General features: G+C 35.0%; 1 protein-coding gene across 1 annotated transcript in view; it reads right to left on the reverse strand.

The window, feature by feature from the left end:
* ROBO1 (roundabout guidance receptor 1) overlaps window positions 1-14,554 on the reverse strand; it is a gene marked incomplete at both ends in the record, with an annotated part of 751,012 nt that overhangs the window by 58,419 nt on the left and 678,039 nt on the right. The window contains 5 exons of the mRNA XM_084232634.1: window positions 1,034-1,231; window positions 4,994-5,165; window positions 9,068-9,189; window positions 10,127-10,358; window positions 11,118-11,239. Coding sequence (XP_084088760.1) covers window positions 1,034-1,231; window positions 4,994-5,165; window positions 9,068-9,189; window positions 10,127-10,358; window positions 11,118-11,239 — 846 coding nt within the window. The remainder of the gene's footprint in view (window positions 1-1,033; window positions 1,232-4,993; window positions 5,166-9,067; window positions 9,190-10,126; window positions 10,359-11,117; window positions 11,240-14,554) is intronic.

Here is a 14,554-nt window from a genome sequence, read left to right on the forward strand (position 1 = left end):
TGGGGAGGGGATGTTTCTTGGTAATTCACTTGCAGCAAAGAAAAATGTTGTATTAGGCTGAAATTTAAGCCCTATAACTAGGATGAGGGTATAATTTGTCATCCAAACCTGGACACTTTTGAGAGCAAAAAAAATAAAACTATTGTCTAAATAATTTGGTTGTAATAAATACATAAATTAGAACTTCCACCTGAAAATTCAAACTTCAAGTCACCATACCTGTAGGTCAGATTTGAGGCCCATATTGAAATACAGTTGTTCTGGGGGTGGGTTGGGTTGGGAGTGGGAAGTATCTCTCTGACAATATTAACAACCTCCTCAGAGAACAAAAAAATACATATCGCCCATCTACAGATTTTGAGGATAAAGGAGTCTGTAAACTACCTTGGTATGTTGAGTTCATCCAGAAAATTATAAATAATAGCAGCCAAATAAACTCTCCTCTAAAGCTGTTAACAAATTTGTATACAAGTCACCATCACAAATTAACAGCATGTATATATTTAACTGAAACTTTAAATACAACATAACCCATTACTAAACATCCTTTCAGGGAAACCTGAAGGACATCATTTAGTCAGGTATTCCATATTCACTAATAAATAACTGTATTAGAAGTAATCATAAATAATCATCATATATAAATAATTATAAAGGACACTACTCCCCTTCTCTACAAAGCTGTGTGAGAGAGTTCAAAGCTTGGATTTACAATTTCTGCGTCAAGAGCCTACAAAATTTCCTCCACAATATAAAGCAATAGTAATTCTTAAGAGAACAAAGGGATGGTTTAACAACCAAGTCTACACCTATATTGGTGAAACATAAAGAAAATGGGTCTGAAATCGCTAAGTCCTATTTGTAGGGTAATACTGCCAAGAGAAGTTCCCAGGTAGCTATCCCAATAGAATAAAAGTATGTTTGACCATCTCTATACATTAAAATAATTCATCCAAGATCTATGTGATTATGAGTAATTAAAACCAAGAGTGATGTAAACATTAAAATACAAAAGACTTAGGAAGGCCAATACCTTTTCTAATACCCGCATAAGTACTAGTCAACCCATTTCTCTTCTTCCGGTGTCGATAGAGCCAAATGCTAAAGACCATGAGGATGATCCAGCAGGCGGCCCCGATTCCGGCGATGAACGCGGGCTGTTTGACCACGTCTGAGATCTGCTGAGCAAGGCTGACTTGGTCCTCAGGTGACACGGGGTTGCCGTGAGAATCTGAAAAGTCATCTTTGGATTAGTTTGGGTTTAGGGCTCAATGAAATGATTTATACATAAATATATATATAATATCAAGTGGGGCTATTCTTTTTGTTTTGAACAGTGATTTCTGGTTTTCATTCTACAACACTCGTGATTGCTAATTAAAACAATTTATAAGTTTTCCAGCAAGATTGTATTTCTGTTATTTTAAGGCAAAAAAAAAATCAAGTAATAATGTTATGGAAATATATTTTTAAAGAGTAATGGCACACAATTTTGATTTTTATTCCAAAAAAAATTTGCAGCTCAGTTCTTACATTGTTTCATGTAATATCTACTGAGATAAATACAAAAATGTATTCCAAAAAATTAAATACTTTCACATATGCATACAAATTAGGAGTATCTGACAAATATGTATAGAGAAGATATCAACTTTTTCAGATTTCTCTAGGAAACCTCAATTATATCTAAAAAAGGGAAGAAATAATATTTATTTCTCGTATAAGGTAGATGTTGAAAAAAGTACGTGCTCTTTACTTTTTCAAGAGTTATAGTCTAAGGTCGTAGAACCTGCCTTAGAAGCACACTGCTTGAACCTATAATCACAAGGGTTTCTAAAATTCAGGATCATTAAAAAACAATGAAAAATTCAGATGTTACCACTGAAAGAACCATGAATAATCTTTCTTTTTAAAATAAGAGCCACAGCTAGCAATATAAGGATATTAAATATGTACAAGAATTATCAAGTGTTATGAATCGTCAAAAAGGCTATGTTTTCTGTTAACCAGTTTGATTCAAAAATTAAAAATTGATGGACTATATGCCTTTTAAAATGGACTTTTTTTTTACAGTTATGTCTTAAACCTACTAAGATATTTTTCAAGGCCCACATCATCAAGTCACACAGAGCCGTCTGCAAAGTCTAGAAAACCAGAAGCAGCTGCTGTCTCCCCAGAGGAGTGTTCCAGTGTGTTGGTGGAGAGTGAGCTCAACCCTGAGGAAGACCAGCATGTAGAACCCCCAGGAGCATCTGTGCTTTTCATGCTCTTTCCTCACAATACCTGGTGAAACAAGAAGGGGTTTGCCTATTTCATAAGGACTAGTGCTTTTTTGCAATTATTAATCTTTGAACTCTGAAAATATTCAAATATAATGTGCTTTAAAATAGAAACATTTGTTCCAGTCCCAAAATATTTTTTCCAGAAAAATAATTGATGTAACTCATTATATAGATGAATAACATTTCATGAATAGAAAAAAAATCCTAGTGATTATTTTTTCTTACTAAATGATAAATTGCACCCCCAGTAAGACACCAGCAGGAAAAGTAAACAACATTTAATGGCTTATGTAACAGCCTTAGGAAAATAGGACCCCTTTCCTATGTAATTTGGCTAACTTGCTAAGTGTGTGCTCTGTGTGTGTGTGTGTGTGTATGGTTTTTATTTATTTTTTAAAAAATAGAACTCCACTTTCATTCTATGGAGGGTCAAGGCTAAAATAACCCTATTTTCGCAAGCATTCACCTGACTATTTGTTGACTCAAAGTTATATTTCATGTTCCAGACCCTTTTATCTATTCGAAGGGCACTTCATCCTCTGAAAGTTCACCAAGCAGACTTATTCTTTTTATTTCTAATACACCCTTTGTATCTGCTAGGTTTATAGATTTCATGGATATTTGTGCAAGGTTAAGTTGGGTAGCTTCAGATTTTATGGAGACAGCCAAGAGAGGTTCCATGCAAGCGGCCAGATGGGCTTAACAGAATAAAGTGCGGTGTGACTAATGAATTAAAACGGCCACTCTGTCTCTCAGTCTTTGTCTTACTGCAGCTGAGGCTATATTAAGATATGGAAAACTGGAACATATAATTTCAAGAAAACCAATTTGACCCTTAAAGAGATGATTTAAATCTTAAATAAAATTACACATGGTCCCTTTTTTAATACTTCTTCGAAAACCTAGGACTAAAAGTCACCTGTTATAAAACACATAAATGATACGAACAATGAATGTCACTATAATGTAACTTATCATTTTAATTTTAATAAATGAATGCTGACATTTCCTAAAAGTGGACACCTATTTGAATTAAAAAAATCTGTATATAGATTCCCCCCCATAACTTATAAAAAATTATAAAGGATGCAGCAAGCTATTTCAATTTTTATAACAAATGAACCAGAAAGAAGCAATAAAGCTATTTTGCTTTAAAATTATATATATAATTACTGTGTAAAAATGTGCTAAATGAGAAAGATAATCTGAAAATAAAAATCTGGCACATGGCTGGTGGCAGAGACAGCAAGTTCTTAGGTAAAGGTTCGAATGGGTCATTCATTAGCATCAAGCTGTTGGAAGGTAGCTCCTTAGCCAGTGACTTTGTTCTGAGGTGGTCCTAATCATCCATTTGGGATCATATGACTGAGTTCTGGGAAGGAGGATGTAAACTGTCTCCAGACCTACACCACTAAATACTCCAACACACTTCCTTTCTGCTGGCCCGAAGTTAGCCTTGAGTCTCATGTTAAGGAGATGACGCCTCATCAGTTCATAACCCTCTATGTCTATTCCATCCCATAACTATTTAAGTTCAGGTGGACTTTATTGTCTTATATAAACAGAATTCAACATGTGTCTATTACAGCAGTTAACATTATCTTAACAATGGAACATCAATATGTTTCCAAACTGAATGTAAATCTGTTATGTATTGCACCAAAATTTATCCAAAGCCAAATATTTCTTACTTTTGTTTTGAAATAATTTATAGGTTGGTAACATGCAAAAATACTATGTACATATTTGTGAAGTATAAAGACTGAAATATCCTTTTTCATAATTTAGCAAGCGACATCAAATTTTACTAATGTTTAACTTCTGATCTGGAACAGACACAACATAGACTATATGCTTTTTGGCATTTTTCATAATTTAAATGTCACTTCTTAATATTTGACCTTTTTCTCTTCTCTTTCCATTTACAATAGTATTTTGTTTCTGTGTTTGCTGTTGTTTGTGATAGATTATACTGGTAACCACTTATTAATTTGCATTTTATGTTATGTCACACTGCCTGTAGTGAATTGGGTTAATGAAGTATTCTGTCAGGTTTGTTTTTTATAATTCCTCTAATTTCTGAAGCACACTTTGTATTTAACTTTCTAAGTAATTAACACAGGGCCATATTCCAATACACTTTGACATCTCTATCTTTTGTTATGAAAAGCAATTACAAATGTAAATAGACACAACAATCCTAAATATAAAATGCATATTGCTGTAAACTTCGAATGCCTCAGTTAAGTTAGTTTAACTTAATTAGTTAAGTTTTGCATGGAGGTTTTCTTTCTTTAATTGAAACAACTGTAAATGTCATGAAGGTGCCAGTTGTGTCTTTCATATTCACTAAGGTTTCTCGGTACTCAAGTAATATAGTCTTTATTGAATTTAGTAGAGAAAAATTCAATTAGACAAAATTAGAAAGACACTGAACAGTTACAGAATTTTCTTTAAACAGCATTTACAATGTGTTTGAATGATCTTTAGTTTGAGAGGGATGGATGGATGGATGGAAGGATGGATGGATGGATGGATGGATGGTGAAGAGAGAGAAAGGAACGGGATACAGAAATATAGATAAAGTCAATGCCATTTTGCAGCTCTAGTACACATTCCATAATAGTCAAATTGCAGTGGTGGTTCCAGGACATCCAAAAAGAAAAGCAGGGTAATGGGCATAGTGTTAACAGATCTGCATTGGCACTCACCTAACTGGATAAACTGGGGCTCACTCTTCACCCCTGGCCCAGCCCCGGTGCTGGCAGCCACTTCTACGCTGTATCTGATCCCAGGAACCAGAGAAGGAATGACCACAGAAAAGGTAGAACCATCTACAGTCTTGTTTATATGGTATCGTGTTTCATTGCCCAGACACCAAACCTGTAAGAACACAAGGAATGTTAAGCTGCTCGATTTTTTAACTGAATGCGAAGAAAAACACAATATTGTGTTTGTTAGACCAAGACAGATTTCAGTCCTGTCACGAACCAAATATAACAAGTTTCGAAAGTCACTTTCCCCTCGGATCTAGCTCTGAAAACACCATTCTATCCACATCTAATGTCAGTTTCTTCAAGATCTCTTTAAGTTTTCTCATATACTTTTAAAGTGTTAAAGCAGGTACATCTACAAATTTTTGTGTGGAGAAACTGGTTCTTATCAGCACATACCATTAGGTTTAAAAAAATTATTTTCAAAGAAAAACAAAAAGACCTTGCAAACAACAACAACAAAAAAAAAACTATGGATATCAGAGAAAGAACAAAAACCTATGTCATCATTCAGCATTTACTTTTGGACAATGGCCTAAGAAGGACACTAGATAAACAGTTATCATGAAACAAAATTGGATAGGAAACTTCTTACTATCTCTTTTTTTTTTTTATATATATTCTTTTTTTTTTTTTTAAATAGAGGCATGCTTTATTTATTTGTTTGCTGGGTTGTTTGTTTGTTTTGTTTATACATGCACTGGGTACAGTCAGAAGCGCGGGAGGGTGAGAGAATTCACCAGAGCCAGAGCGGGGAGCAGAGCAGGCAGAAGGACCGAAGTACACTGCTGAGGGGAGCAGCGGGCGGCAGGAGAGGTCTGCGCGCCATGTGGGACCCTCCTCCGGTGGCCGGGAAGCAGCTGGGGATCGAACCGGCGCCGCAGAGGCCGCGGGCAGCTTCGCAACCCAGCGCTCAACCGCTGCGCCACCAGGGAGGCCCACTTACTATTTTATTTCAACAGTTGTGTGGGTAGAATTACAAGGAATTGCTTATTGTTTTTTATCTGTTTGTTTGCTTTTGTGTGTAGAAGAACTGGGGTGTATACCAGAGGAGTAAGGGGGGGGCGGGGGAGGATTCACCAGAGGCAGAGTGGGGAGCAGAACAGGCAGACTGACTGAAATACACTGCTGAGGGGAGCAGCTGGCGAGACAGGGGAGGTCTGCTATGCCATGTGGGTTAGCTCCCTGGCCAGGGATGGAACTCAGGCTGAACTCAGGCTGTAGCAGTGATAGTGCTGAGACTTAACCCCAAGGTCACCAGGGAAGCCCTGCTTAGAATTGTTTTTAGTTACATCACTTTTTTCCATCAAAATCAAGAAGTAGTGTATTTAAAAAGAGGGGGGCTTCTGAATAAGTTAAAGGAACTCTGCATAATTTTGTTTATTAAAAATAAAACTAGGGCCTCTCTGGCAGCCTAGGGGGTAAATCTCAGCGCTACCACCGAGACAGCCCTCTGCTGCGGCCTGATTTGGATCCCCAGCCAGGGAGCAAACTCAGCAGATCTCACCTGTGTCACCCACTGCTCCCCTCAGCAGTGTATTTCAGTAGATCCACCTGTTCTGCTCCCCACTCTTTCTCTAGTGTATCCTCTCACCACCCCCTACCTCTGGCCTACACCTCAGTTCTTCTATGCAAAAATAAATAAAATCTTTAAGAATAATAAATAAACAAACCAAAAAGAATAAGGATCATCCCAGGATTTTATTCTGCATAAATGTCATACTATTTATCAATGAAATAAAACTAATAATCTGAATCTGTATTTAAATGGAAATATTAGTCTTCCATAACATGATAATAAAAAATAAAAATACATATTTGATTTAGAAAAAATGTTCTAAAAAGAAAATCATGGTATATAACATTAACCTTGATAATGATATTTTGTAATAGGAAATCAAAATTTTTGAACTACACTGCAATCCTCATTTTAAATTCCACTAAAGGATTATTTAATCAGAGTGATCTTTTACAGTGTTCAAGAGCTTGGATATGGTACATGACAGTATTTAGACTCAGGTTCCATATGAAAATGATCCATGTAGTAATAAACCATGCTTTATATTCTTTATGATGTCCTTGAGCAAGATGCAGGGTTAGCTTCAAGTAGGTTATTTTCTAAATCCTAACAGGGAATGGAATTTAAAATAAATCGAAGAATATCAGTGTCCTCTATCACATGGGCAATAACCTTTAATTTTTTTTCTTTGTAAGTTAATATTATCTTAATTTAGTTTAAACTTATAAGGCCTGCAAATGGTCAGAGTCTATCCCACGATCTGACCATTTGGAAATAAAAAGTCCTTTGTGATTTTTTTCCCCAATTACATTATGCAGCTGAACCAAAGCCACAAACTGATTTTGTACCAGTCAATCAGGTTCTGAAAGGCATTTTATTATTTTAAATTGACCATGAAGTTAAGTGAAATCCACCCTTCTTCATTTCTTCAGGAGAGAAATGAGTTTTGACTCTTAGGGGAAAATGCCTAAACATTACACAATTTTGCTTGAGAGCTGAAACATCACCTCATTTTAAATCCTTAAAAATCTCTATAACAGTTTATTTTTCCGGACTGAACCATAGCATCCTGTCACTCTCCAGTACTGAAATAACCTCAAAACCCATGAGAAAGCACTTAAAAGTGTGGACACTCTCGCTTTTTAATGACTCAATGGCACTAAAAGATCTAATTTGAAATACCATAAAACATCCGAAAACAGTATTTTAAATACTTAACAAAAAAAGTAGTCCTTTGAAAGTGCACACCAATTTCATAACGAAGTCTCACTTTATTTTTTAAAAAAGTATTTTGAAATAAATATTATGTCTGAAAATAAGCTTAGTGTGTCTGTTTATGGCACTAATTAATTTGTTACTCAAAGAAACATGTATGGTCGTTATTTGGGCCTTAACCTAGAATACACACCAGAGTCACCTGGAGAGTTCTTTTAAGATGTGTATGTAAGGTTCTCCTGTCAGACCCATTGAGTGGTAACTATGAGGGAGGTGACTGGGCACCTCTATATGGAAAATGATAATACAAGTGATGCTGACATTAGCATTAATTAAAAATCACTGACCTACATCAGTTCCATATCAATAGGCACAGTCTAAAATATTTACATAGAGGAGATACCTGAATTCTTTACTAAAGGCATCATAATGGTAGTAATCAGCAAAACAAGTTTGGTAGTAGAAAAATATAAAGCAGTGCCTCAACAAATAGATATTTGTAATTAAAAATCGTATGTGGTAGGTTGAAAAAATGTTGAATAAAACACAAAGTCTACTTTCTATTGTAATTTTGCTAATTCAATCTAGCAATGATTCATTTATAGTAGCTCATTAAGACTGTCTTATAATATTCATTGTAGGATAAATACCAATTTCCTAGCTATGTTATAGTTTCACAGGTAAAAATAATTCACATGAAAATATTGATGTATTTTAAATTCAGTTAAACAGCAGAAATTTATAACTGAATTTCCTTTAGGATATGAAACTGTAGTTAGAGACTATGTTTCATAGCAACTCTGATTTTCATGCACACTGAAATAATATTTCCAACTTTGCCCCAAGATTTTAAATTTTCAAACAGTTAGAAAATGAGAATAAACCATAGCTGATAGAACATGACTTACAGTCAATTCTATAGGGCAATCTAATCTTACAAAATAAGTATAGGGTTCTTTTTATAGAAAAAAGGATTTTTATTAGCTTCAATATTTGTTGCTCATGTGAAATTAGATGTACTTATATATGTTGTGATAATGTAGATTCTCTTTTGAATTAATTATTTTCAAATGGATTTTCCAATAAAAAAAGAATGATTCCACAGTAGCCGAATAAACATGATTGTTTTAAGAAATAATTTTACAAGCTGCTGTATGCGCCAGCAGATGGCGCCAAATATCTATAAATAATTTAATCTTTTTTTTTTTTTTTTTTTTTTCCACTTTCCTTTTAGAAGGACCGGGGTAGCAATCAATATATTAGTATATGTATCTTACCTTATATTCTTGCACCATTCCATTTTGGGTGTCTTCTGGAGGTGGTTGCCAACTAACAAGAATTGCAGTTCCATTTCCATCATTCTTTGATACAGTTACACTTTGGGGTGGGGCACTGGGTGCTATTAAATTGTTTTAAGAAATAATTATTATGAGTACTTTACACAGCACTAAAAGCAGGTACTTAATATTTTAATGCAAACATTAACATAAGAGTTTGTATCAACATTATGCATGTTTTTAAAATGTGTTTCATACATGTCCAAATAATTTACAAACTATGTTAGTTTTCCTAACACATTGTTAGCATAAATTTTTGATAACCAAAATTATGTAGATTATTTATAAAAAAATAAGAAAATTTCTATTTCCCCTACCCTGTAAGCTACTGGTCCCAAATTCTCCCTAAAAAATATGTTCAAAAGAGTGAAGATGAAAGCTTTTTACCCATGATATTAACTATATCTAATCATTTTTATAATCAAAGTGAGACATTTTAGAGAAAAGTCTCTATTTTAAAGAGCATACTGTGTGATATATAAAATTTTATTTTGTGTAAATATTGATTTTTAATTTCTAGTTAAAGGTGGCCAATTGTACTGTTTTTTTCAGAAGTGAGAGGTTTCTAGGATAAAACATTAACTCTGGGAAGTCCAGGACAAACCAACACGTTATTCCCTTTATTTACAAGTCATTACTAAGTGTAATTGTCAATACATGAATGGAATATAATTATGGAACAGGTAAGCAGACTGAGAACATTTCCATCTCTAAATGTGAATTTTAGTTTTAAATAATTAAATATAGCCTATAGACACCTAATACAATGCTAACATTTTCATATTTCTATATAGACTTCTATGAAAACAAGTATCACCGCATTTTATTTTTCAGTATTCATTTTAATTAAACAAATTCTAATACAAAAAATGATATCCAAATTCAAGACAGTTAAAAATTAAAGTGACTATTAACAATTTAAATTTTCAACAAAGATAATGAAAGTCTAACAAATGTATAGCAATGAGATAAATCACATGCTTTATTATATATACTTGCCTTCTTCTAGGGTTTTGGCAAATTTAATTTCACTATCTGCTCCTTGAAATTCATTAAAAAATGGACGAGCCTTAATTTCATAGTTGACTCCCTTTTTGAGATCAGGAATAACCACACTATTTTTGGTTGGGGTTCTCACTTCAAAAACTAACCACTCAGATTCACCATGATTGGCTCCAGATGGCCGATAAAGAATTTTGTATCCTTGAATATACTGAGATTGCTGGTCCACCTGTGAGAATGACAAATCAAATGTAATCACTCGAATATTTGTATTAGTTTATTAGAAAAATTATGAAAATGCAACAAAATGCAAACAGATTTTATCTGGTATCATCCTGAATATTTTTTAGACCACAGAAAGTAGCATACTAAAAATAAGTCCCTCTCTTTTGCAAGGTGTTCACTTTTCAGCTTAATATATAATATTAGATAGTGATTTTTATGCTTTGTACAGAAATGCCAGGTACCTGTCTCACCCGCTGCTCTCCGTAGCATTATACTTCAGTAGATACACCTGTTCTGCTTCCCACTCTGTCTCTGGAAAATACTCTCAACCCCTACATCTCTAGCTTACATCCCAGTTCTTCTATGCACAAATAAATCTTAAAAAGTGTTTAAAAATAAAAAAAAATAATAAATTATCCAAATAACAAAAAAAAGTCTACTTAATACTCCTCAGATTTCTACATTGAAAACAATTCATCAATAATACCCATATTGCAAGTTACATGTTCATAAAAAAAAATTTGTTCTTTCCTCTGGAACCAGCAGTTTGTAACTGCAGCAGAGTACAAAAATTTGAAACAAAGATAAAGCTTTACGCTATATAAGCCAGTCCACAGCTACCATAATGAACAGTGTTTACTCACAAAGTTATCACTGATGAAGCAAGAGATGATTAAATTATATAATACATATAGATCACATAATTCATAAGTAATCTGCTTATGAGAACAGAAATCAAATAATTGTAACAACAATGACTCACTGTCCAGTGCACTTCAATTGAGGAGGAAGAAAGGATGGTAGGGTTGTGGAGGTGCAGGACCACATTCCCCAGTTCTCTCTGGACCTGCTTGTGATCCACCCCCTGACTTGTAGGGGGAACATCTGTAATAATGCAAGAACACTGTCAGATCCTACACAATGTCACTGACTTGAATAAAAACCCAGTGGAACCATCATGTCACTCATAGCAACTCTCAGAGAACAGTCTTTGCAATTACATAGGCAACCTGAGATACAGAATAAAACAGAGACAACAACCATTTTTTTCTTGGGTAGGGGTAGGGGTGGGAGAGAAGGGGAAAGAGAGAGAGAACGAAAGCGAGAGCGAGAGCGAGAGCGAGAGAGAGAGAGAGAGAGAGAGAGAGAGAGAGAGAGAGAGAGAGACATTGAGAGGAAGTAGAGGGTATTTAGAGTAAAACAGAAAGAGGAAAGATAACATCAATCACTTTATCATGAGGATGAGGAGTCTAGTTCAATTCCTACTGAATTTGTGATAACCTATGGGAATCCTAACTATGCAAGAAAGAGTTAGAATCACAGCAGTGTAGAAAAGTAATGAAAAGAACTGAGACAAGTGAAAAAAAAAGCACAAAATGAAGTTATACACTTTAGGTCTTATAAAATTAACCCGAGTATTTTCCAAAGCAAGATATATAATAAGTAATTAAATAAATGGGGTAGGGGTGGGATAGGGAGAGGTAGGGTGGAATAGGATGGAAGGGGTGGGATAGGGGAGTTGAGGTGGAGGAAAAATACAGAGGCTACCGATAAAAAATAATAGGATGGGATGGAATGGAAGAGAGTAGAATCAGTAAGACTGATAAAAGCACTTAATATGTATTTAATTGGCAGTTTGGTTTAGTTTTATCTTTGTTATCATTATAAAGGAGGTTTAATAAAAAGTGCCTAATCTCAAGAACACAAAATTTTAGAAAGGAGAACAAGAATATTGTGAGACTAGAAGAGGTTTTGCTAAAATTACTAAAAATAAGATTAAAAATCCCATTTTAAAGAGGTTTTCTAAATACAGATGTTTTGCTTTTTTTTTTAAACCATAAAATAAATACAAGGTGATGAACAAAAGAAAATATGTTGTTGTTTTTTTTTTTAACCTCCAGAATTATTCTCAGAGTATTTTATTTTGGCAAAAAAAAAATATGATTATTTACTAATAACTACAGAAATAAGAACTTTTGTTTCGGGCCTTCCTGGTGGCGCAGCAGTTGAGCGCTGGGTTGCAAAGCTGCCCGCAGCCTCTGCAGCACCGGTTCGATCCCCGGTCACCCGGTGAGGGTCCCACATGGCGCGCGGACCTCTCCTGCCGCCCTCTGCTCCCCTCAGCAGTGTACTTCGTGAGTCTGCCTGCTCTGCTCTCCGCTCTGACTCTGGTGAATTCTCTCACCCTCCCGCGCTTCTGACTGTACCCAGTGCATGTATGAATAAATAAATAAATCTTAAAAAAAAAAAGAGAGAACTTTTGTTTTCAAAATGTTTAAGTGCCTTCAATGATCTGACTTTGCACAGAAAGCAAAAGTGTGACTATTATAAATGAGGCTGGTAAGTATCCTTGAAGCTGTCCATGGTAGGCCAGGAATGGAAGAATGACAGATCACAAGTGTTACTCAGCACTGTTACTTTTGACTGTGTATATAGCCTGAGTATATAAGTTAAACCAAACTCACACAAACTTACAAATAAAGCAAAATGAGAAAAACAACTGAGACAGCTTTGATATCTCCGACTTTTTGATTCTTTATGAATATGTTAGACTAATACTGACCCTCAGCTCGTAGTCAATAGATAAGAAGAACTTGAGTATCATCTTTTTATCTCTTCCTTTCCTGCTGGTCTAATTTGCTCATCTACCTTCAGGTACCTCCCATCTGTAGGGTAACACTGCCGTTCTTGGAATTTGGTTTGCACAGCAATCCAGGGACTTAATGGCCATATAACATATGGAAAATAAAACCCACTATTCTATTTCCACATCTGTCAAATGGCAAAGTCAAGGATAGTAGCTCTGAGAATGGTTGTGAGAAATAAATTTGTTGGGCATATTAAGTATTTTTCTTAAAGCCAGAGATTGGGTTAATATTTCAAGACCCAGAATATCTAGAATGGCGCCATACATATTGGAAGTGCTTAATAAATATTGATTGAGTTGGAGGTGTGTGTGGTGTGACAACATACTTTGGAATAGATGTGATCCTATACCTCTGAATCACATACAGTGCTTTAAACCAATGTTACCTCAATATGGATAGACAGATGACAGATAAACAGACTAACTAAATAAATGAATATTGGTTGAGTTACAGTGAAAGTGTGTATGGAAAACACACATATTACATCAGCTTCTAAACATATTCTCTCGTATGTAAGCTTCCATCCTCCTTAGGGAATATTCTTCCTTTTTAGGAAATATTTTCAAATAAACAGTAATTATTTTAAAAGATAAAAACTATGATTGGGATGTATTTCAGTCACTGCTTTCTGTGACTTGAGATAAACTTGCCAGTTAAGTCCTTCATAGGAATTACTATTTCACTTGCTGACTCTAACCTTTTTTGGCAAAGACAGTCTAAAACATTCTTTTGGAAAATTTCTTATCAGAGAGAAAATTGAAAGCAATGTCTAAACAAGGGATGGCATTTGGCAACCACCACTCTGAATGCCAGCAGTGACCACTCTACCACCCCTACTTGCCAGCTCCTCATCTCATGCTCCTAGCATCTCCTAGCATCTCCAAATTTTGTCTTGGGAAAACACATCTTGATTACCCTGTGACAAGGCTGATTGCAACATAGGTCTACGTGACTCCTAAACAGGATACCATGACAATGCTGTGCAACTACAACTTTTGAAAGAGCTCATTCATAGGAATCTCCAAGTTGGGGCAGATGTTTTTGTAGACAAGTTGAAGAAATAGTTACAAAAATTGTGTCTTCACCCTTATTAATCACTTTCCAGTGAGTCTTTCCTAAATTCCCTCCATCACTGGTTCTTCCTCTTAACTCTTTACATAACTGGTACCCTCTAATTGGACTTTTCCTTGCCTCTGCACCAGGGCCCTGCTATGATCAGGATTAGCCTGACCCTCTATTGGGTAAAAAAGCAGTCTAATAACTAGGCAATGACATCTGCCTTAATGTTACTTCTAGTCATTAGTCCTGCTTTGTTGGAATTAGCATAAGTCTCCTTTTTCTTATATGAAGTCTCTTAAACTGATAAGAAAAAAAAGTTCATGCTTACTCTGACTTATTAGTTGGGGCACTAAATTTGCCAAATCTTTGGATTTCCTTTCCTATGATGTGATTTTCAGCTTTCCATGTAGCACTACCAAAGATTCTCATGGTTCTCCTCTTCAAAGTCATGAAAGTCTACTTGAAAATGTAACTCAACAAAGGACTCATCATT

This window comes from Talpa europaea (genome assembly GCF_964194135.1).
Source record: "Talpa europaea genome assembly, chromosome: 4".
NCBI lineage: Eukaryota > Metazoa > Chordata > Mammalia > Eulipotyphla > Talpidae > Talpa > Talpa europaea.